This window comes from Dromaius novaehollandiae, chromosome Z (assembly GCF_036370855.1).
Source record: "Dromaius novaehollandiae isolate bDroNov1 chromosome Z, bDroNov1.hap1, whole genome shotgun sequence".
In the NCBI taxonomy this organism is placed as follows: domain Eukaryota; kingdom Metazoa; phylum Chordata; class Aves; order Casuariiformes; family Dromaiidae; genus Dromaius; species Dromaius novaehollandiae.
Genome location: NC_088132.1, coordinates 67726037 through 67750448, shown reverse-complemented (window position 1 = coordinate 67750448; position 24412 = coordinate 67726037). Strand labels below are relative to the sequence as shown.

General features: G+C 40.9%; 1 protein-coding gene across 5 annotated transcripts in view; it reads right to left on the bottom strand.

Annotated features, from left to right (window-relative positions):
* Nucleotides 1-22092, bottom strand: part of LOC135323486 (fibroblast growth factor 10-like) — a 64660-nt gene extending 42568 nt beyond the window's left edge. Inside the window, exons 1-3 of one of the 5 annotated variants that reach the window (XM_064501388.1) lie at nt 21555-22092; nt 21365-21439; nt 20710-21273 (exon numbers count right to left, since the gene is read on the bottom strand). In XM_064501388.1, coding sequence (XP_064357458.1) covers nt 20710-21046 — 337 coding nt within the window. In that variant the 5' untranslated portion in view covers nt 21047-21273; nt 21365-21439; nt 21555-22092. The other 4 variants (XM_064501389.1, XM_064501390.1, XM_064501392.1 and 1 more) reach the window with 4 other exon arrangements.
* Between the last annotated feature and the right edge of the window lie 2320 nt (nt 22093-24412).

Genomic DNA, 24412 nt, shown 5'->3' with positions numbered 1-24412 from the left:
TATACATTTCTAAGCACATTTTGACAGCTAAAAATGTCCCACATCATATCTCAATGTAATGGCTGTTTCACATTATATTTTTGTATCTAACCCACTCAAAAAAAACCCGATGATCCAATTATTTTTGGTACAAAAGAATTCCTTAGAAATTCTAGTAATTAAATCTAGCAACCTGGAGAATTCCTTGAGTGTCCTATGATTTTTTTTGCTGTGATCTCATATAGGCAAATTCAAGACAGCTCCAATGCAAGCAGTGTCCAAGTTGCTTCAAGCATATGAGCCATATCAAACAGATTTAAAAGATTATTGAGCTGCTGCTCTGAAGAAGCAGGAATGAGGTGAGACAGAAGTGAATTGCCACACTTTAAGCTCACTGGCTGACCTTCCAACCCTTCCCCAACTTGTTCCTCCATACTCCAAAGCATAAAGCTGCCTCTTCTTTTTAGGAAAAAGGAATAAAGAAAATGGTGTTAGAACGTAAGAAAACATCTTAAGAAGAGATGGAGTAATATATTAGAGGGGAGCAGGTACTTGCACATTCATTTCTCTGTCTTATACAGGAGGTAACTGATTTCACTGGAGTTTGGATTGAAATAAAACAATCTTAAATGAGATATGATTGTTCCGAGAATTGCCCTTTTTGTCTGAAAAGCTCACATTTCTGTTTTTAAACTGACATCTAAAATGATTCTATTCAAAAGTCAGCAATGATGTATCAGTGTGTTCACACTGCACTCTTAACACTTTTTGTTTAATTAGCTTTAATATTTTCCCTATATAAGTTAGTTTCTGGGTTGATGTGAACTTTTCATGGAACAATAGAGAATAAGTGATCTTTAAACTAGTGAAATGTGATTACAGAACCTCAAAAATTGCTGATAAGCACAAGATGTGCAGGTGTTCTACCAAAATTAATTGAAACTATTAAAAAAAAAGATTAGGCACTTTAAAAAGCAAGCTTTTGGAAAACTCTTTAGGTGCTAAATATTTTGAGGATATGTAGCAATCTTTTCCCTTGGACATATGAAAGAAATACCACACACAGTATGTGGAGCTGACCAACAAATTTATCTGAATGCAAAACTGACTCATCCAAAGTACACGGCCATGTGTGAGAGCTTCAAAATCCAAGCACGTAGTGCAGGGGATGGGCAACTGCAGTTCTGCGTTGCTAATGATAGTTTCTGCCAGATTGTTTATGTACTGTGCTGAGAGTGGCAACTGATGTGGATAGTACTGGAAACTTTCAGGCATAATTAACCTTTGTAGCCTCTTAATGCAGTTTCACCTATAATCCACAGTTCTGTATCAGAGAAGAGCAAAGAGCTTGTTCAGGCCCAATTGCAACATTTCACAGAGAAGTCATTGATTAAAGCCAGACATACAGCAGACAGTAAAAGAAAAGGAAAACAGAAAAAAAAATTGTCATGTGGTGCCCATTATCTCCATATATCAGCTGCAACGGTCCACACTTCTTCTATGACATCCTGAAGCATCAGGGGAGTGCTAAGAATAGCTTTGGTTGATAAATCTATCTTAGAATGTCAGGAACAAGTGAAATTATACCTAATGGCTTCAGGAAACGCTATATTGAAAAGATCTGTCACAATAAGAAAAAAAATTCATCAACACATCCTCCTCACCCCTCCTCAACACAGAAGCAGGAGACCAATATGGATTATATCAAATGCAAACACACATAGAGCATGCTGTCTCCTAAAGGGATGTTTTGAATACAAATGTGTATACCATAGAAAACAGACAACTTCATGAAATAAAGTCCTGGTTCCTCAGCTTGCACTGTATCCAGAACAAATGTCAGTTGTTTTGCTACTCCTGGAAAGAAGTGAGGAGAGACAATGCTTTGTTCGGGAGGGAGTAAACAAGTCTATTTCCTGATATTCAGCCTGAACCCACTGGTAATAACAGGGGATGAAGCTAAGGAAGTGAAGGTACAGCTTTGCCTCTTCCCTTTCACGTGTGACACAGACAAGCACCTGCGCACTGATTTCTATATGGGAAGCAACAGTTCTGCGTGAGCACTAAGCCGTTACTTGTATCCCTCCTAATTCTTTGGTTCTAATATTATTCAATAGTCTTCTGCTATAGGTGATACTCTTCGGGATAGAAGCTACCGAAGGACTGGCGCGAACTGCCTGTTCCTTTAGTTGGATGGACGTGAGTGCAGTGAGCGTCAAGGAATAACTTGGACATTTCACAGGCGGTCGAACTGCTTGCCAGACCAAAGCCTTGCACACAGGCCTGTGTGCAACACAGCATACTCATTCTCTGTGTTTAACATAAGGTCAATGAAGAGCCTGATTATTCTGGCAAAGAATACTACAACTCTGTTCTGAGCATTTGTCTCCTTACTCTCTAACTCCTCTCTTATTTTGAAATTAGTAGCTATATATAGAACTTGCATGGGAGTTTTCTGACCAAACATTATTTCATCTGAAAATATCACTAAATTCATTTCATTTTTGCTATAGAAAGAATGTTTGAACCAAATTTTCAATTTAATATTCTAGAAATTAGAATAAAATATTACTCTTCTAAAAGAAAAATAGAAACATTTATTTCTAATTTAAGTTTACTACAGTAAAAACTGTTTCAATATTGGCAGTTTTCATGATGTATTTCTAAATGATTTCAACAAAATGCCATGCTTAATCCAAACTGACATTATTTTGTACTTTAATTTTGAAAAAAAAGTTTGTTTTAATATTCCATATTCGCTCAGAATGGAAAATGCTTTGGCATTTCAACATCTTTCAGACAGCGTGAAAAATAAGTTCCTTCCTAAAAACAGCCATAAACCAATATACTAATTTCAAATTTAGGGAGAAGCCTCATATGCCACATCAATGAGAATAGTAAATTATGTGATAAATTGCTTCAATTCACCTTTTCTACGTCAACTGTCTTCTGACCATCACTCTTCATGGAGTACTTCTACCATTCCAGCCCTCTGAGCTGTTAAACATACTGTAAACAAGTTCCATTTTCCATAGCCCACATTTCCTCTAATTACTGGGCAGCAGGCAGCCTTTGCCAAGTGACAGATGTAGGGTTTGCTTGCAGGGTTTGTTGGTTTTGGCAATCTTACAATTCTTCTTATGAGGTATTTCCTCTAGAGGTGGGAAATTATTATTGTCAGTACTGAGCACTGAGGGCAGAACCTCACCTGGAACATGGTGTGCAATTTTGGTTACGTATGATTGAGACCAGCTATGCTGAAGTGGTCTAGAAAGACAGGAGAGTGAAAACATGGTCTTACAAGAGAAGGTCATACCCACACAGAACCACCCAAAGCTGGAAAATCCAGAAAAAATACTTCAAAATAGACTGCCCCAGGAAAGATACTAACCCGAACTTGGAAAACAAGACAGCTATGTTTACAGGGTGCTGCGCACAAATGAATATGCTCCACCAAAACGCATAGCTTAGCAGCCTGTGAGGACGCTGCTATATTGCTTCCTGGCCAGAAGCAGCAGGAAGCTGGTGAGGCTACGTCTCAGCACACTGGTGTCTGTTCAGCAATGGACTTGGCATACTAAGCTTAGCAGAGGAGAAACAGAGATATTACTGCTCCCCACGTGTACATTGTGGAGGTGAATGGTGGGACAGTGAAAGGCACTGTTAGCATAAGAACGGGAGGAGTACCACTGGCTATGCATGTATTTTGATGGAAAAGGAGAAGTGTCTGTAGCCGTTAGAGGAGTGAGATTCTGGAACAGCCCTGAGCTACGGAGTTACATGAGCAGGACCTGCCTTGTATTAATTGAACTTGACAAATTTCTGGACAAATCTGCATGATATGAGCACTTGTGAAAACAGGGGCTAGACTAGGATTCGCAGGAGGTTTCCTCCTGTGCCTTAGCACATTTTTAATTCATGGAGATGCACTGACTAATGAATGCCCAGGCTAGGCTGTGCACACAGCAGGACTCCCCCGTAACCACAAGTCACACTGCAACGCTGCCTCCTGATCCTGACCCTATTTGAGCACTTTTAAAGGGATCCACCAAAAGTTGATGTAAAAAAAGAAAGTAGAGAAAGAAGAGCAGGGAATTTTTGGTACCATAAGTTCATTGGTTACATATTATATGGCTCTGCAGGACTTCCCTGTTCTAGACCAAGAGCCACAAACCACTCTCTGCCAAACTACAACTCTGGATATTTGTAGGTGGGAGAGGCCATCTGGAAAGTACCCATCTTACGGATGAGGGAGCAATCTGGAGGTAAATACAGTTAAGATGTTGTTGATACCAGGTGTGGACTGTTGTTTCATAGAAACTGTCCACTGAAGCTATCCAGTGGGAATGGTTCCAGTATTAGGAGTTTAGCTTTGAAGTTCATGCAGCTAAAGAGAAGACAGAGGTTCTAAGGCAGTTGCAGGGCATGAAAGATGAGGAGCTTATCGTGTGAATGCAGAGTGTTTCTGCCTCCCTACTGGCTATTCTGAAGTTTTCAGTACAAAGAATTCTCTTTCAATTTCCTTTTCCTCTTTATGCCACAACTGATCTTCTCCTTTACAAACAGCTGAAGTAGCCAAAGCTGACATCTGCAACCTTTTCCAGGACTGGCACAACCCATAAAATCAACTGGTATTTTCTCCTGGACTAGGTTCTATGGTGGTATTATTACTTTTATAAGGTGCTGAAATGATGCTCTTGATAGAAATTGAAATCACAATGTGAAAAAAATTGGCTACTTTATATTGCCAATTTGAAAGAAATATGAGCAATGCATAACTGAGATCTTGGACTGCTGCACCTATGTATAGGGCCAAAACTCTGTCCTCTCTGTTCAAAGAGACTGAAATCTGATGATTTTATATTGAGCAGCACTCCTCGTAGCAGAGTGACTCTTTTTCCTTCTGCAACATCCTGCATCCCTGTTATGAATTGCAATTAAAGAAGAAAAATATTCTATACAAGCCAGTCATTATGAGATTTCACATCCTACTTCTGTCAAGGGCAGTACCAGATATTTCAGAGAATGGAATGATAAAGTTTGCTATAAAACTTTCCCTACCTAGACCTTAGATATGGTCTGATCGCAGTGTCCCTAGAAACTTTTAGGTCTGGATTGCCAGGAAATCCAGAAATTCAAACATCACTGACTTCGGCAGGAATGAAGACATCCTTTCCTGTACTGGCAGAAAAGCCTCCTGTCTCCAGCTGCTCATCCCTGTCCCCAGATGGAGCTAAGCTGCTCTCCAAACACTCCAGTGTACACTTGCTTTAGATAAAATCAGCCAGGATGGTTGAGACCTTGTCTTTAAGCCAGTAAAGCTAAGCTGGGTGACTGTGCCTGAGGGAAATTATGGAATGCTCACATGAACTGATGAGATATGGTAATCTCTAGCAGGGGAGTTATAAAAATTTGCTGGAGGACTTCCCTTCCACCAGGGCACCTGCTTCTAGTAGAGGCTGTCCACAGCCTTAGATTTCTAGGTATTTTTGTAAATAACCACTTGAATCTCCTATCTCAATAGTCTCTCCATTTTTGTTTTTGATTTCAGACCTGTTTCTCCTGTCTTTCTCTGGGCAATCATCTTTTCTTCCCGAGTGAATACCTTTTCCTTCTCTCCTAAATACTAACTCTTCCATAAAAGCTTAAAAGGGGGAGAAGGAAGCAATTACTATTACAAATTCAGAATTCATTTGCAAAATGTGCTGGTTTTCAGACTGTGCACTCTCTAAAGCACAGACTCTCTCCTGCTAGTGACCAGTGGTGAATACATGAGCAGCACTTAAAAAAATCCATCCTTCATGATAAAACAAACTCAGTTCCATCATATTCTTCCCAAGAATAGCTCATGGGTTACCAACAGCTCCTAGCTTTGCTCTTCTCCTTATCAAGAACAATTCATTTTCAAACATTGTAAATTTTCTTGTCTCCACTGGTTCAAGGATGTTCTTACAAACAGGATCCACCTTCCATACTTCCATACTTCCTGTCTTCTATACCTCTCTCATTTAGGCAGAATTGCCTATTGCCTATTTTCAATCACTTCTGCAAACTTTTCTTCTACTTCTGTATCTTTAACTTGCAATAAAGTTCAATTTAATCTGTCATACATATCTACGTAGAAGATATAGTCTGCCATATAAACTAAGCAGAATAACGCCTTACACTTCAATTCTCATTTCTACTAAAAACATGAACGTCTTTGGTTGTACTATGAACACATATTAGGGAATGGAGAAGACTCATCAAGGATTTTCAAAAGCTAATCACTGGGATTTATGTGGAATAAGGCTGAATAATGGTAAAAGATAAAACCCAGGTCTTTAAACTTTCTTAGTTATTCTTTCTAAAAAAGGGGAAATAACACAGCCATCTTTTGAGGCTTAGTCAGCTAATGTCTGTAGAGATGAGAGAGTCTAACACAGAACAGCAAACACACAGGAAAGCTACAAGATCTATAGTATGGTATTTCTAGATTTTCTTTAACAAGTGAATATTTCTCCTAGCTGTTAGATATCTTTCATTTTTTACTGCAACTTGGGAACTTTTTACTGCTACCTGTTAAAAGTAAACGTTCAGTTATTGATCCAAGTGCAGAAGCATCACTATGGTAAAACAGTCTGTTAGCCTACCACAGGACTTCATGGTACTCTCTTCTTATAAAGACCTCTTATCCAGTTGAAAAGGTCATCTTACTATATCAGTTATTTTTGTTTAGAGGTACTTTAACTTTTTGCTCCTAATGGAAGCCAATTAGAATAATGAGGGCAAGAGGTTAGACATACATCTGGTCTCTCTATTTAACATAGAGGTTTATCTTTTGCGTGTTGCTGACAATAATTTGGAAGGGGGGGGCACAACGGAAGAGAAAAACACTTCCCACCCTAACACTTGCATATTTTCCTGTTATGAAAATGGCAGCCTCCACTTCCCACTTGACATATGAAATAGCTCAGCCATAAAAACCTATGTTTTTCAGCTTTGCGTTTAATTGTTGGAGCCAAGAAAAGGAGGTGAAGAAATAAGACAGATCTTACTTGGGCTGACACTGTTTAAAAACTAGGCTATGGCAGGCATGGCTCTCATTATATTTAAGTGAATTAGTCTGTTTCCTTTAAAAAAGGAGGAAAAAGGAGGAGAGATTAACAAGCCACCAAGGGCCTGCTGTAAGATTTTGACACTTTTAGTGGTTTGTGACATATGGCTTGTGAGTATCAGCTCTCCTTCGAAATCAGAAAACAAATCTACTTTTTGGATGAGGAATGAAAACAAAACAAACAAAAAAAAAACAGCAAAAAATCTCCAAAACCCCAGCTACAAGGTCACGTTAACTAGAATTCATTATCAAGGTATTTATTGGAACAGGAGAATGAGATAAATTCTTTAACTGACTAAACTTTGGGATTATTACTAGATATCCAGAAGTCTCTGCAACATTTGTCATCCTTTGCTGGGTGGAGAAAAGCATATGGTATGGTCCTTTTTAAGGAATGAATCGAATGGACTCAAATAATGGAATAATATTACAGATTTCTACTTATTCTCAAGATGGTTTATATCACAAGAGGTTTTATATCATAAGCTTGATAGAGAATACTCTCAGAGAGGTGCTTAGAGCAATAACTACACAAGGATTACACCTGAAAGTACAAGCATGCTCATCAGTTGTTAGGGCCTTTGGAAATTTCATCTTATATGAGGAACATTGGTTGCATTGTCGTACTGTCTATCCATGCATTACCAGTACATCTCTGTGAGTGTGTAACAGGAGCTCTGCATGCAGAACCACAATAGTTTGAGACACAAAACACATCTACAAACAAAGAGGTTACATGTAGCTAGATGCATTCAACAGACTGACTACTGTGAGAGGCAGAAAGTGTGATCCAACTGGTGGTCTTGCAATGAAATGTTTCTTATAACGATTAGATGTCATGCAATGGGGGAAAGGAAGAATCTGAAACTATAATTACAAAATGTTTAGCTGAAAAGCCAACACACAAATATTACTCAAATAGCAAAAACATGTTCCCATCCCCATTATGCACTTAATGAAAAGTGTCTGGCAACCTCAGCTATAACATCCTGTATTAACCACAAGGTAACAGAGAGTAATGAGATGTTCTTATATACTGGTTTCCTGCTCGTTGTTAAAAGATATTTTTTGAGTCTGCATTGGTGTGTGAGCACAGGTACTCACACACTTCACATCTGTGGCTGACTTTTCAAGGACTTTCAACTGTGATTAAGATTTGGAGGTCTTTGGATAAGAGAGCTGAGCTAACACTTCTTCCATCCGCAGAGCAGTAATTTTTTTGTTGCATTATTGAATTAAATAATTCAGAGAGCACTAAAGATCTTTCTGAATACAAATAAATAACCCCACAGTGCTTATTTGTTTCATTTGGGGCACAGGAGTTATTGCAGTTCAATCTGTATTGAAAAGCTGGATCAGGCTTTGTTTTGCCCATAGTACAATCAAAAACAAAAATGTTACATCTTGCTGACCCTTATGGTCCATTGTATACATTTATAAAACCAGCAAAACCAAAAGGGGAAGTGTTCCACAGAAAGATTATTATAGATATTTTACAATAGTGCTTGTCTCCAAATCCTCATCTTTGCTAAATGTTTCCTGTTTCCTAAGCAGAATCAGCTGCAAGTAGAGTCCACAAATGCATGTGTGGCAGAACTGAAAGAATAAAGCAAGCATGGTGAATTTTGAGCAAATCTGGATAATGCTTTGAGGAATTATTTGGTGTGTGGTCTGAGGCAAGAAGCTGCAGAGAGGCGGAAGTTAATCTTATGTACTCCCCAGCTGCAGATATGTCTTTTTCAGAGCAGAGCAGGAGACACAGAAGAAATGACCAAGAGACCAGATTAATACCACATGAGCCAAGTGTCAGCCTCATTATATGTGTTTTCACTAAAGTTGAAAAGACTTTAACTTGGATGGCTGTCATTTCAAAGAGAAGTTGTGACATGTAAAATTAACTGCAATAAATTAAACTGAAAGAATAATGCCTGTGACACCAAAGGGGAGGTACCAAGAGTGAAAAAATGGTAGGAAAAGAAATAAAAAACAAACAAATAATTCCAGTAGCTTAACTCCAACACATATGCAGCATTTCAGGGAAGTGAAGGCATTCCCAAAAATGTATAATGGTGCCAAATGCTAAAAATATTAGGCAGAGATCATGCTCTGTAAATTCCTGTAAAGGAAAGGCATAAAGGTTAAGAGAGGAGAGAGAAATGTCTTCTACATTTTAACCGTTTTAATAATAATCATGGGAATGATACAGATCCTTGACACAAAACATCCTAATGTTCAGGCCTTCTAAGTAAAATCAAGTTTGACATCTCTCATGTTTATAATGGTCATACAGCACAACCAGATCTAGAGTTCAGCTTGACAGGGAGACAGAGCAGATTTGCACCTACACCTATACTGTTTGGTCAGGATGCATTTTCCTGTTAATTTCTGCATTATGCTATGCAACAAATTTGTTGAATAATCTTGACAGAGTGCTTGCAAGGGAAGCTGTAGAATGCCTTTTCCTGTAGAACTGAAAGTTTTTTTGCTGGTTAGAGGACAAACACCTAAGTCTGTTGGAGTTAACAAGGAGCTAACTGTCCCCCCATCCTTCCCCCCCCAATAAAGAGGACAAAACTGCCCTTGCTATTCCTTATATCCAAACCTTACTGTAAAAAGAGAATTATTACCTTCCTGGTGGGCTTTTTTTCTGGCACTCATCACAGTGTTACTGGCATGTTTCACAAATAATTTGTTTTCATAACACCCTTGCTAATGTAGGAAGTATTACTATCCTGATTTTATACACAGCAAGGAGCCAAAGAGAGATTAGAGTCAAATACATTTATAAATTTTGGGGTACAGTGGATAACAAACATATATAGGACCTGATATTTCACAGTACCTAATACTTTATGGCACTTCATATACTCAAAGTTAAGTTCCCACAGCCTATCCCTGTGCCAGACTGTTCAGTCTGCTTCCCTCTCCCTCGTAAGTAGGCAGATCCTTCCTCTATGTTGCTAGACCATCAGCAGGAGGAGCACCGAGGACTCAAAAAAGCTTGCCTCCCAATCTTTTTATGGTCTGGGTATCTTCTTCACAGCTTATCTGTGATGAAGGACATGTCCCCTTTATTTCTCCACTTCCCAGGTTATTTATTATTCTAGCCCTTATGCGTTTCAGACTGTTTTCATCAAAAATTCCATCATAGTCTTTAAGAGCCTTTTAAAAGTTTAATTAAAAAATACTTCTACAAAAAGTGCTGGTGTTGGACCTGTACTTTCCCAAAGCATTTGGTTGCAGCCTTGAAGGAGCAGCTGTTCTGTAGGGTATAACATCTAGCTGAAATGCATTTCCTCATCAAAGCGCTATAGTAAGGTATTTTACACACTCCGTTTACTAATAGTAATCTTTCTGTCTTCCATATAGTGATCTTAAAATTTTTTCAGTAATGTCAGTGGGTTCAGTTCTTGTAGCTGCTTAATACACAATCATTATCAGCCTTGAAGCAAATGACAGTCACTGTTCTTGATTGGTTTATGCCATATGGGAGAAGAAAGTACCGAAGAAGTACCACAAATTAATATACAGCTCTTACATAGTCTAAGTGCCACAGGATGTACAGGATTGGGTTCAAATTCCCAATCCTCCAAGCATTTGGGCACAGGAAGCTGTGAGAGAAATGTCCCATTTTTCTACATAATGCTCGGAGCAGAGATTTTTGTCTGTATTCTCCCCATGAACGTATCCTGCAGTATTTCCGCAGTAGGTTGGCAATAGGAAACACCGTCTTTGCCAGGACAGATAGACTGCCAGTCTGCATGATCTCAGCATCACCCTCCATCTTCCTCGGCCCAGGAGGAGGGCTACCCACAAAGCAAAACCCAGAGGAAGTAGCAAAACTGCTTGAATTGAACCCGGCTCTGGGGCTCAGGAAGGGCATAATTTGCACCTCCCATTGCTAACTTCAGTAAATCTGGGTTTGGCTGCTTAAGTGGTTTAAATCATGCATTGCCGCAAGAAGTGAGTCATTGCTTGTGTGGACTCATGGCTCTATGGAAGCAGAGGTGATGCTCTTCTGCGAATCAGTCTAAGAGAGAGACTCAAACAGGAAATATTACTGTTTGCAGTATTCAGCATACTCCCAAAATATGTGCTTTCACCCAGCATCTTCACCTAAAAGCAAAAAAAGCTGAAACAACTTATCATTGCCTTCCATATCTTACATGCTACTCATTGCCAAACTATTTCTGTGAAAACCTATGTAAACTGACAGTTTAAAGAGCTTGCAATGATCTTCATGCCTGGTTGCACCTCAGAACATCCAGTGAAACTCGGCTCGTGCTAACTTTGTGCTCCAATTTACGCACAGTTGTGTCTTAGCCCAGCCCCTGGCCAAATAGTCTGCTGCTGACCCAGATTCTCTAGTGAAGTCGCACCAAAACCACATATACATCTCTTGCGTGAGGAGGCTACCTTTTCAGCATATAAACAGCCAGCTGAGCATCCAGGCCTAGACCTTGAAGCAGAGTAGCAAAAGGTGGCCATGACTCAGCTTAGCTCTGCTTCCTCTTTTCGTATTACCACCAGTTTTGCAGCTCTGGGTTCTCCGTGAGCACACAATAGAATTTCTGTATTGTAATTGTAATGCAATAAGCACTAGCATCCTGACAAAGGAAAGGTGTCCCTCATCAGATTGTGAGCCGTGTGCACCATTCGGTTCTCCCTAAAACAGAGGAGAAAAATTCAGTGAAATTAGATGCGGATGAACTTCAGGGGAAGGTTTTTGCTACTTTTCTCACTTCCAAAAGACAGGTGCCACAATACAGATGAGAGAGATACTTCCAGAGCGACATGATTTACAGTTTTAATGTTTACCCCCATGGAAGCCATGGTGGGGGAGAATAAGTATCCGGGAAATAGAGAACAAACTTTGTTTTGTCAAAGCCAAAGTCTTGTTTTGTTGAGCATCAGGAGCTTTGACAGCATGTCCTAAAATTTTCACAGAATCACTTAATCATCTTAGCAGCCCTCTGCTGGACTTGTTCCAGTAGCTCCGTGTCTCTCTTGTACTGGGGAGCCCAAAACTGGACCCAGTACTCCAGGTGTGACCTCACCAGGGCTGAGTAAAGGGGAATGTTTTGCAAAAACATATGAAAATGAAGCACTAGAACTGCAGTCCTATGAAATCCACTTCATACTAAAGTAATGCAGCCACCCTGTATTCTATTCTAGAGCATATATTCCCTCTCTCACTATAGTAACAAAGTTACTAAATATATGAGCTTGTAACTATATAACTGCTTCAAATCTTAAAGATAAGCTTACAAAATGACATATTTGATAAGAATAAACGTATCAGTCATAAAATAGCGTATTCCACCCCTAAAAGATTAAAACACTTAGAAATCTGGGGTATCTTGATGTGCTTCAGTTTTTTTTTCCCTCCCTCGTAACAGATTTCCTGGATAGTACTAGCACAGTAAAAAAAATAAAATAAAATAAAAAACAAAAACAAAAAACACCACTTTTTTCTTCTTTAACACAAATTCGATTGTGGCTGCTTTAAGTAGCTTATTGCTTCCAGAGGGAAGTGTGGCCACCTTTCAGCTTGCAAGTAGTCAGCACCGACTTGGACATGAGGAACAAAGCATGTCATTAAGCCTCTTGGAGAGCAAGATAAATCGAAGGCAATCCCGGAGCACGCACGGAGTACTGCCTACAGAACGGGGTCAGACAAGGTACAGTGAAGCTGGGGCAGGGGGACACGAACAAATTCATATCCCAACACCAATTCATACTTCTGGGCAAAATCAATAGGTACCTTAATGAGTCTGTGGCTTCACAGGTTCAGGCTGTGACCAAACTGAGGATACAGTCAGATGAGACAGACTAATTCAGCGTCACTGGCAGTTCACTGCTGCCAAAATGGGTAAGCCATGCTCCCCGTCTCGCCGCTTCTCTCCCACTTGTGACACATGCTGCCCCTGTTTCTTTCTTGTCATCCTTTCTAGTGCTGCTCTGGCACTTGTCACACTTCCCGTCCCCTTCCTCTAATGCGGGCACGGTATCACTCATTCATACGCAGCCCCTGCTTAGCACCATGCCTTAACTCCAATTAAGCAACATCCTGAATGCTTCCAAAATGCTTCAGTGGCCTTTCCCCAACTCCCACGTCCGCTGACTACAGCTGCACAGATGTGCAGTGGGAACCTAAAAGAAAGCTTATATTTCCTTTATTTCTGTGCTATCTTTTGAACCTCTAATATCAGTAGCTGAAGGAGGAAGAGTAACTGGACTCCTCAGGCCCCCCCATTTTCACCTCTGCCCCCCACGTAGGAGGAGCTGGCAACTGTGAAAAACAACCAAGTCTGTTGTCCTTTACATGCATTCTTCACCATGAAAGAAGTAGGCATCATATTGCTTTACTATATCAAGGTTTATGAAAGATCTGATCTTTGTTTTTATATAAAATTCATGAGCATTGATGTTTCTAGCATCTGTAGCCTTTTCCTCTCTTGCACATCACCACAAACTGCGGAAGGGGGCAGGGACGAAAGGAATGAAACTTTTTGCTCTAAGTTACAACATTTCCTTTTTCTTGAAAGTCAGCCTCCATGCGTGTGAAAATTCCTCTTTAACTGTAGAAGATATACACTACTGACAGATTATTTAGAGGTAAATGTGAAAGGGGACAGGCTAATAATTCTTTAGGCTAACTATAAAATAGGAGAATGCTTTACAGCTGACACTGTGAGTATATCAACCCAGTAATTGGATGCACGTGTTAGTAGCAGTAAAAAGGCACTGTCCAGTTGTCCACCTTACATGGGAATCTACTTTGAGCATATCCTATGATTTACTGTCGCAATTAGAACTGAATGTTCAAAGAAAGAACACAAGTGACCTAATTTAAAAGCAAAGAGTGCCTTTAAAGCCATTATTTAGCATGTGACCCGGCTCACTTGTAACCATTTCTTTCCCCTGCAACTTCCATTTGTTGCACTGTACTCATGAAGTAGCACAATCAGTTTTAATAATCCATTCAGCTAATGAATTCAGTTTTAATATCCATCCAAGGATTAAAGAGCAAGTCACTTCCTCCTCAGCCGTCCCCTTGAAGATTTCAATTTTCTTCATAAACACAGAGAGCTTTCCCAGGCTGACTTTTTCAAAACGTCATGTAACAGTGTTTCCTGTCTCATTTTTATTATGTTGTAACTAATAGAAATGTTTTACAACAAGTTGGCACTCGCAACAAAAGCAATTAATACTGTTAATAAAGGATCTTTCCAGTTCACAGAACTAATGGTCCTATGTACCATCAACTACTTTTTTATGTTCAAAGCACCTGAACAACGAAAGGCTGTAAGATATTAAAATCTTGCATCGAAATAGGTTGTTGAAGCAAAAGAGGGAAAATCCATTTGGTGAGTGCATACAGTTGGACTAGTGGTACCAGTATAGATACCAATCAAGAAACGTTCATGTGCTCACGTTACTATATGCATCCTCCATTTCTGGTCTAATAGTTTGGTTTTCTTAGCCTGAAGCAAGCAAAGCTTACTTTTCCATGCAGTCTTATCAAATTGACACTGGTTGTTAACGCTGATAAATGTTGGAACTATTTCTTTGTAGTTGTGCTGTTTAAAGTGGCAAAGAGATCACTAGAAGATAAAACCTAGAATATTAGGATAAAGTATTTCAGTGTCTTATGGCAGCTGTAAGGAATGGTCACAAGTGTTCAAAATATGCAAAGGCAGCAAGTATTCAGTATGTGCAAACTGAAATTTCAACTCAGTGCTATTTTGGGGAGGAAAGGACTGTAATAGCCTGATTCACAAAGCTCTTGACAAAACTGAGAAAACAGACTAACAAGCACAGTCCATAAAGAGAGCATTATAACAAATCCTGCATTGACCGAATTGTTTCTCTGCTTTGTTGACACTATTTCTACCATCTCAAGTATTAAGCTTATGAATAAAAATACGGTATTGTTTACAAAGATGTTTTTCCCTATTAAGAACCCTCCTTGTGCGGTTGTATTATTCACTCAGAGAAAAAGTCAGGAATCCTCCATGAGAGGGGATGTCGCACTATTCATACAGGTACCTGCTGTTTTTAGCCCGAGACACACAAGTTGACAAGATTTGCTCATAGAAGGGCTTTTCCTTTTCCAAAATGAAAGGCTCTGTCGAAGAAATGAGAACTCCCCTATTGCAGAATCTGATCTAACTCCCATTTGAAGCGAAAAGGCCCCTATTCACACACACAGCCCAAAGACATCTGAAAGTCATCTTACAATGCCTTATTTCAAAACAGAGGATCTTATCCTACCACTGAATGCATCCAAGATGTTTCCAAACCGTAAGCACATTCTGCAGCGCTCACTCAGCTAACACCAGCTTCACTGGCAGTTTTGACCAAACCAATACCTGCGAATCATCCTGCTGTAGGATGCCAGCAGGGCATCCATAAGCTTGTAGGCCCCATGGTCTTGCTCTTCTGAGGTTTTAAGAAGAACAAACCTCCAAATGCCCCAGCTCTTTCTTTTTTGCAAGTGGTTATAAGTTAGATTTATGAAGACAAAAAGACTTCTTACAACTGTGTATTTTAAACAGATTTATGACAGGGCCATTGTATCAGCACATGGGGTCCACGAGGCAGGAATGCAGTAAAGGTAACAGGAGAGTGTCATGTAGACATTAAATAGTACAATTCTTTCCACATTCATAAATCCTATGTGCCTGAGGTGTACACTGCTGGTTATAAATTACGTAACTGAGTTCTGGAGAAAAAAAACAACAAACCCAAGACTAAAAGTGAGAAACCATCTACATAAAACCATCTACAGAAACCATCTTCCTATTAAACCCCCAAGATTCAAATTACTTCACTGAAACAGTATTATTTCCTATTTAAGTCTTTTTAATAGGTAACAAAATATAGCAGATTGCTGCCGAGAGTAAAACAATGAAACACATATGCCTAGTAAGCAGTCTTCAGAAAAATGCAAAGAAAAGTCTCATATTAATTTACAAACACCAGCTCTTGAAGAGCTGCTAACCCCAAACAGCCAATCAAAAAAGAGTTCAAGAGCAAGAGAATCTATTTTACCAAATATTCTAATCTATTTGAATCTGTGTAGCTGAGGTTAACATAGCTGTCAAGCTTTGTGATTTTATTACACCTGAGAATATTGTTTATAGGTGCAAAGTCAGTCACAGGAAATAACCTCTGAACAGGTGAGAACTTTGATATGTAGCCAGTTAAACCTATACGCTAATGACGCACACTGTTTGTGACTTGGGACTTTATGTTCAAAAACTGAGTATCAAACTGCACATACTTAACCAGGACGCTGTCTTTTACTGCTATTTCTATGTATACAAGCCAACATGCAAACGTATTTATATGTAATGTATATATGCACATACTTTAAACCCTCAGTAGTAATATTTGTTGTTTCTAGCAATTAGAGCAATTACAATCATTTGGGCTACAGAATTCAGACTAGAAACTTTCTTGCTATGATTCACTGTGTTGCTAATCAGATCCCACACTCGCTAAAGCAAAACCGAGGACTACCAGGGACTTCAGCAGATTCTAAAGCTGAGTATTAAAGATAATCATGTACTCAGGGGAAAAGCCTGGAACAGGTTAGCTTGTGAAGAGTAGCTAATTATGTCATGCTAGCTACCCCAGTGAACCCTCTTATTCTGCATTGAGGGTGCCTTTGTACTGTTCGGATTAATCCACTCTGGATGTTCAGAAAGCCAGTTAATAGCCTCTTGGCTGGTGTAAGCCCCTGTAGCTTTGCTGGAACTAAATGAGCTCATACAGCTGAGGATCTGGCCCCTTCTTGTCCACCTACTTCGAGCAGAGGTGACACCAGACAGTGGCTGTGCCGCCATCTACTGTAGGTTTTGCATAGCACTGCAAGCAGAGCTGGGTCCAAAGCCCGTAAGAATCGCCCCATTAATTCTTCCCACTAACATCCACTCTCATATTGACGTAGACTCCACTCCATAAACATGTACCTCATTAATGGCCTGATCCTGCAATTCTTGCTCAGGCAGAACTCCTACTATAGACTGCAGATTAGGTGCTGCTAATTAAGAATTATTGTATCGTGTTGTATTGTAAGCATTATTTCTCTCCCGTAACTATATTTGAAGTCCATGTACTTCATAGCAGTGTTAATGGTTGCCTTATAATTCAACTAAAAATGTATGTTGGCAGCATAACACTTAAAAATAAGTTCAGGCTGTCGTGAATCAGCTTATCATATACCATGTAGCCCAAACCATACTGCCCATTAAACCCAAAGAGATTCACTAACTTCCGAGAAGTTTTCTGGGTGCAAGTAAGGTCAGAATCCGCACACATGCAGTTATTTCTCCATTTTTACATACGGTGAAAGCTCCTCTTGGTCATCTCAAATGTCAAGTTATAGCTAATACTTTTGTAATAAATCTTTGGAGGTTTTCTGGTTTTGTTTTTCCCTGCAGGTACTTGAGTCACCAGAAAGCAGGAGAGCTGTCCTTATTCACATATACGAATGGACCTATCAAGAATGGGGGCAAGGGACTTCACAGCTGTGCTGCTGAGGTACGAGCTAGTATTGAGCGGTTGCATTTCAAGGACAAAACTCTATATGCAGGGAATAATAAAACAAAACCTAAACTGTCTAGCATACATCTAGTGACGGATGCACTCCAGTTCTACTAAGTTATGCAAGTTCCCCAGCGTCCTGACAGAACAGTCACAAGCCACCTCTGTTCCCATCGCCCTATACGTAGAGCAAGGCTGATGTAATAGTTCCATGCAATCAAGTTGGAAAACATCTGCCAAAGTAAACTTTTATTTAGTGCACGCTACGCAATATTTATAGAGCAAATCTATGAATGCTGCGTGAGCCATTTTAAAGGCTGGGGACTGAACTGTATTTTCTGAATGTTTATTCTGTCTTTCTCCAACTGTTCCCCTTACTTGACAGTGCTTAACTGGCATCCAGCCATGAAAGCTGTTGTCTAATTACACAACATATCATGATCTTACGGCCCTGCAGATAAGATTCTACTGCAGCATAAATGGATTTTAAACATTATCATATGAGAAAAGAAAATGAATCCCTAAATTAGAATATTTCAAACAAAGTCTTATGTGTCAATAGTCATTATTATTTGTTTAGGAAAGTGTGGTTTTGAAAGAGGAACTTATATTAGAGATTAAATAGTCTTTCATGTTAAACAGGCTACAGTTTAGTGGGCTGGCTGGCTAACTCTTTATGTATGGCAGAAATTTACTCGCATGTAATTACACGTTTTAGACTATCTTAATGATACCACATATTTGCACGGAATCAGTCTAGCTGGGGATTATGGCAGCGTTCTGATCAAACAGCTACATGTGAAGTCACGAAAAGCATGGATTTTGCCAATCACTTGCAACATTTTGATACAGACACCCTTGAAATTAAGGGGCAGTAACAGCACTTAAATGGTCTCAGCTTATGTGCTTTTACAGAAAACACAATTTCACACCACAAATTATAAGGAATATTAAAGAAGAGCACATAACTGTTTGATCTTTCTTCTGCTAGCAAAGTCCTAATTGCATTTTAAAGATGTTATACATCACTGAATCAGACACAGTGTAAATGGAGCTAGCAAGCTAGTATTTTTGAGAAAATGGGACTCCTTTCTCCATTGCACATAAACTTGAGGGACGGGATACAACTATGCATAATAAAGCCATTGGTTTGTATTTATATGAAAAAAATATTCTTCTCTTTTTCAGTAGATACTCTGCAGATGTGAAAACAACCATGACATCATCAAGCATGCCAATTTTCTTTCTGATGCACTGACTAGAAAACTAGGAGAAAGAGTCATATCCTTTAGTTACGGTGAGTTGTCCTTGAGTGCAGACTGACATATTGGGCCTTGAAAGATGTATGTGTGCATCTCGGTTTATTCTACCTCCTCATGGCAAGATCCTGCAGGAACGCATACTTGTACGCAGCTTTACTTACTGAACCGTTCTACTGGCTAAGTGGGGCTGCTCAGATGAGTAGTTCCTTATCTGAATACCCTGTTGTGGGATCGGCCCCTTATATCCTGTTCTGCAGCAGTACTCTGAACTGAATGGCTTGCTGTTTCCAGAGATGCATACAGAGCTTTCAGAATCCCATTTTAGGGGAATCACACTATCCTGCTCTATAAACAAAAGTAATGTAAGACATACAGTGCAAAGACCTAGTTAAGCACAAATTCATCAAAATGAAGCCTTCATCATAGCTCTGTTTTTCAAGAAACTGGCTTTCTATGAAATATAAAAGTGAGGTGGTAAGATTCAGCTGCTTTGACATCTAAAGCCTTTATAAACATGAAGTGCATGATAAAGTATGAAGTTGCAAGGTGGAGCAAGTGAAATAATGACACATGATACAGCAGCCCTCTCCTCCCTGTTTGTAAGCGTATGTTGTGGGTGTTTAATAGAAGTACAGGGGAATTAACGGTAATGTTGATCACACAGCATGGCAACCTGCTAAAGTATTCCACACTTTACACATTAGCTAATAAGGGGGGTACCTACATCTCTTTAATATAACAGCAGATTTATCCCTAGGTTTATCTGGATTTACAAAAAACAACCGAAGAACCAAAAGAGCTGTTCTCCAGCAGCGAAACAAGTAAGAAAGCTCACTCAAACACTTGCAGAACAGAGCTTACTTTTTCAGCATGCTGCTATAGTGGGATGCAGTCACTTAAGAGTTACAATGCAATATATTGTGATTTACTACAGTTACTTCAATGTGAGATTGCACAGGCAAGAAAACCCAGTAAAGGTTACATTTCTAGCACTGACAGCCAGAAATACATTACCAGAAGCCTGCTATTACTAGAAGCCTAATTAGTACTACAAAAAAGCTCGAAACTACAGCCATGGAAACAGCCTTATGACTTTTACTTTGAAATTATTTCTTAAAAAAAAAAAAAAGACAATGAAATGTGTGTGAGGTCTGTGCGGATCCAGCCCCAGATGTTTACAATGGAGTGAGTAGTAGTATAGCGGCGCTGCAACCCGAGAGCTCGGCGGCGGCGGGGCGCAGCACATATGCCAGGGACGCGGCAGGCACGAGCATCGCGTTACCGCGGGCGGCCGCGCACCGGCTCCCCGCGGCCGCGGGAGCCCCTCGGCGCACATGGAGCCCGGCGCAAAGCAAAACGCGCCGCGTCGGGGCGCGGGGAGGAGGGGGCGCGGGCGCAGGGCTCGGAGAGCGGAGCGTGTGCGTGCGGGGAAGCCGAGGCATTGTTTTAATAGCGCGTCCTCATCAGGGCGCTTTAACGACAGCGGATAATTACGTTCAGGCCCGGGAGACAATGCCCCCCCCCCTCACACACACGCTCCGCGCCACATCCTTGCAAATCTTGCTAATTTGCCCCTCCGCCAGGCAAAGAAACACACTGTGCTCGGCGAAGCCGTTTGCAAAGCAAGCGCGCCCGGCGAGACCTGCAGAGCCGGGGCTGCGGGGAGCCGCCCGCAGAGGAGCCCCCCGACACACCCGCCCCTCGCCCCCTCCCGCCGCGGGGCTCGGGCGCCCGGAGCTGCGGGCGGCGGCGGGGCGCGGCGCCGCCGCGGGGCGCTCGGGGCCGGGGCCGGGGCCGGGGCGGCGCGGCGGTACTTACTGAAGGGGCAGTTCTCCTTCTTGGTGCCGCTGACCTTGCCGTTCTTCTCGATCTTGAGAAAGTACTTGTTGTACGAGTAGAGCTTCCTCTTGCGCACGTCTCCTTGGAGGTGATTGTAGCTCCGCACGTGTCTCCCCGCACTGGAAGGAGAGGAGAAGGACGAGGGGAAGGAGGAGGATGATGAAGAAGAAGAGTTGGTGGCCTCCGGGGACAGCATGTCCTGGCCGAGGTCATGGCAGGTGACAGGCACAGAAGACACCAAGAAGAGCAGCAGCAAGCAGCAACAAGGCAGGTGGGAAAAGGCTGAGGCACCATTTGTCAGTATCCATTTGCACATTGTACTGAAACTCTGGGCGCTGGAAAATGTCTTATCAAAAGAAACATACTGGAAGGGTAAAACCTGGTAAAAGGCAAGTGGAGAGCCGGTGGTTGCTGCTTCTGGTTAGATCCCTCTGAGCTCTGATCTGGCCTGAAGTAAGTGCACCAACATCCATAACTCAGGGGACAAATCGCCTCAGAAGTTGCTGCCTTTTAATCCTGCGAGTCCTCCCTCAGAAATGAGAGCTGTTGGTTTTTTTGGGGGGGTTGCTGTGGTTAATCCTCTTTCCTTTTTCTCTTCCCCACCCCACCCCCCCATACACACACACTCCCCAACCTGGTTTGAGACTTCCCAGTAGTTATTTTGTTCTCTTCCTCACTCCTTTCTTCACCATCTTAGATGCAGAAAGGTCTGAAAAATAGATGACAGCAAAGTAAGCAACAATAACAACAACAACCAGCAGAAAGGGGTGCTAGAAGGGACTTTTCACGCACACGCTCCTTTACACACACACACTCACGCTCACACTTTGTGGCTTTGCACCTTCTTCTGATCCCCACCCCTTTGCTTTTTTGCAAATCCCAAACCAGTTGCACAACTCGTCCTTTCTCACTGACAGCCCCAGAGGAGGCAGTTTCTTTGTTTTGCTTTGAATTCTCCAGAACAGTATTAAAAAAAAAAAAAAAAAGAAAAAATCCAGAGAGAGAGAGAGAGGAAAAAGAAAGAGAGAGAGAGGGGAAAAATCCCAACTTGTCTCCCCCCCTTCCCTTCCTCTCCCTCCCCCTTTGGTTGTAAACAGGTTGGAAGCTGTAGCCTAAATGTCAGCGATTACAAGTCAGAGGTGGGATGTGCCTCTGGTGGTCAACCCTTATTTGCAGGGGGTCAAGCAGCGGTGGGACATCTGAAACCCTTTTGCAGTTGGAGTGAGCAAATGCCTGCTGCGGAGGGAGCCGCAGGAGCTGCCCGGCTTCCTCCCGGGCGGCAGCAGCCGCCGCCGCCGCCAGCTCGCTGCTAATTGCTCCTACAGCGTCCTTCTCCTCTGAGCGCTGGCCACCAGCATGGCTTGGAGGCTCATGCTTTACTAATTTCCCTGTCTTCCCGGCTGAACCAATCCCCTCTAGGGAGGCCTTCCTCCCCCCCCCCCCAAGAAACTTGTTTTCTAGCGCAGGATTTTATTTTATTTTTTTGGCAGCGAAGTGCTTGAGAAAGCCACCTGGAGCTTGTTGCCTGCTGGAGCTCCCCCTCCCCCCTGCTGGAGGAGGGGTTGGGTGGAGAGGTTGGAAAGAAGTATATACTACAGGCAGACCCTGGAAAAGCAGATTATATGCTGGTCCGAGAGAGTAAAAAGGGAAGAGACATAATTAGCTCCTTTTCCTCCTTCTTTGCCAGCTTCCATGGAGGTCTTTCTCTCTCCTTTAATGAATCACTGATTTCTCGCTTCCGTTGCTGAAATAAAAAGTTCACACTTTAGCCTGCTCTTCCTTTTAAGCCTCTCAAGATTTATTGTGTCTCTTTCCCCACCCTCACCCTCCTTGTCTCGAATGAAATCAGGGCCCTAAATGACCATTTTCTAATTGCTAACATGAGTCATTTACTGAATCAGCGTCTGACTTCAAAGCAGAAGGGGCTTTATTAGGATTGCAAAGGTTTCCCCATAAAACCTGTCTGAATGTTTTGCTGTCTTTTTTTTTAAACTAACGCAGTTTCCTTTGCCAGAAAGATAAAAAATTTCTATTTTCGAGGCTATTTTAAAGCGATTTTTCAAGCTATTATTTTTCGTGGAGGGGCATATGTTGTTGGTTTTTCCTTTGATTCCGTCTCTGCTCATAGGATTTGTCATTTCACATGCTGAATGTTACAACAGATTCATTTTTCCATCCCAGTACTGAACTGTCAAGTTAGCCTGTAATTAACAGGCATCTGCCATACGATGTACTATGTTTTAACACCATAATAAGGGAGCCGGGACAGACAGGATACAGGCAGCATGCGAGACGTTCCATTTTGGGTCAGCACTGAGTATTGTAGAATAACTGGCTTGGAGTGCAGGTAGGTGCAATACTCGCTGAGAGAGCGGAGTCGCGGGGACGTGAACTGGTGCAGAAACAGTGAGTTACGGACGAGGTAAAACCAGAACATTTCGAAACAAGACACAGTTTAATAATGCAGATCAGTGGAATGCAATGGAAAACTGCCTATGCAATTACATTTGGCATTTGGAGTCAATCTTAATTTAAACAACAGAATATGCAGAAAAGGACAAATAGTTCTAAAATTAGGCTGATTCATTAGATTAGGATGTTAGATATATTGTTAGCTTCACAACAGAAATTAGAAATGATTTTCTCCAATTATGGTATTTATTCTGGAAAGAGTTGGCTCTTAAATTTATGTGTTCGGCTTCTGGGGGCGACATTTAAACAGCCTTAAAAATGAAACCATTTAATGTTAGAATCAATATGTTTTATGATGTTGTTTATGGTACTTCAGAGTATTTATTTTGCATGTATTTGCACTGAGTGCAAAGTGTTTCAGAAAAATTTTTGGTGAATCTGATTTAGGCTTTCCTTTTGTGGCAACTAATAAAAAAAAAGAAATAAAAACAAAATGAAAAGCAAAAGCCTACTGTGTGGTGAATGCTGGACAGCTTATGTGTGTGTCTACAAAGCTAATTTCCATGTTTGCTTGCTGTCTAAGTCATGAAGGATACAATGTAAGATTTCTGAAACTCAGGTTCTTTTGATTCCAACATCTTAAACCATAAATAATTACAAAATGTCTTAAATTTATACATTTGAAGAAACCATTCATATTTGCTCTTTTTCCTGTCAAATGTTGGATAATACAGTAAACTGGCATTTTAAGTTCCCTGTAATGGCAAGAGAAAATAGCAGCGAGAGCTCAAACAGATATATTTAACCCTTACTGCTTAAAAAAAAAAAAAAAAGCCCACTTGAATTTACTCTTCTCAAAGAGTTCTGCTTAGACCTGTTTTTAGCTTGTGGTTGGTTGTATGAGTTAAGAACAAAAAACTAGATCTGCAGAATTTCGTATGAAATCTGGTCCTGGCAGGTGCAATAATCAGCGCAGTACTTAAAGCCACTACAACACATAGAGTCCTTTTCTATCCCGTGTGATGACAGGGAGGGCATTTACAAAACAGAGTCCAAATGAAAAGCTGACATAGCTTTTTAGATTATATCTCGTTCTTTTTTCTACTTTCTGTATAGCCTTTCTTTTATAGCACAGTTGAATCCCTAAATACCCCACTACTTTGTATTGTTAGGTCACCTCTTAGGTTAGCCTGAGAAAGCCTGAGAAAAGTTCCACAGGAAAGATGCACTATTTAACGGAATTCAATCTGTCCCAATAGATTTGAATCAC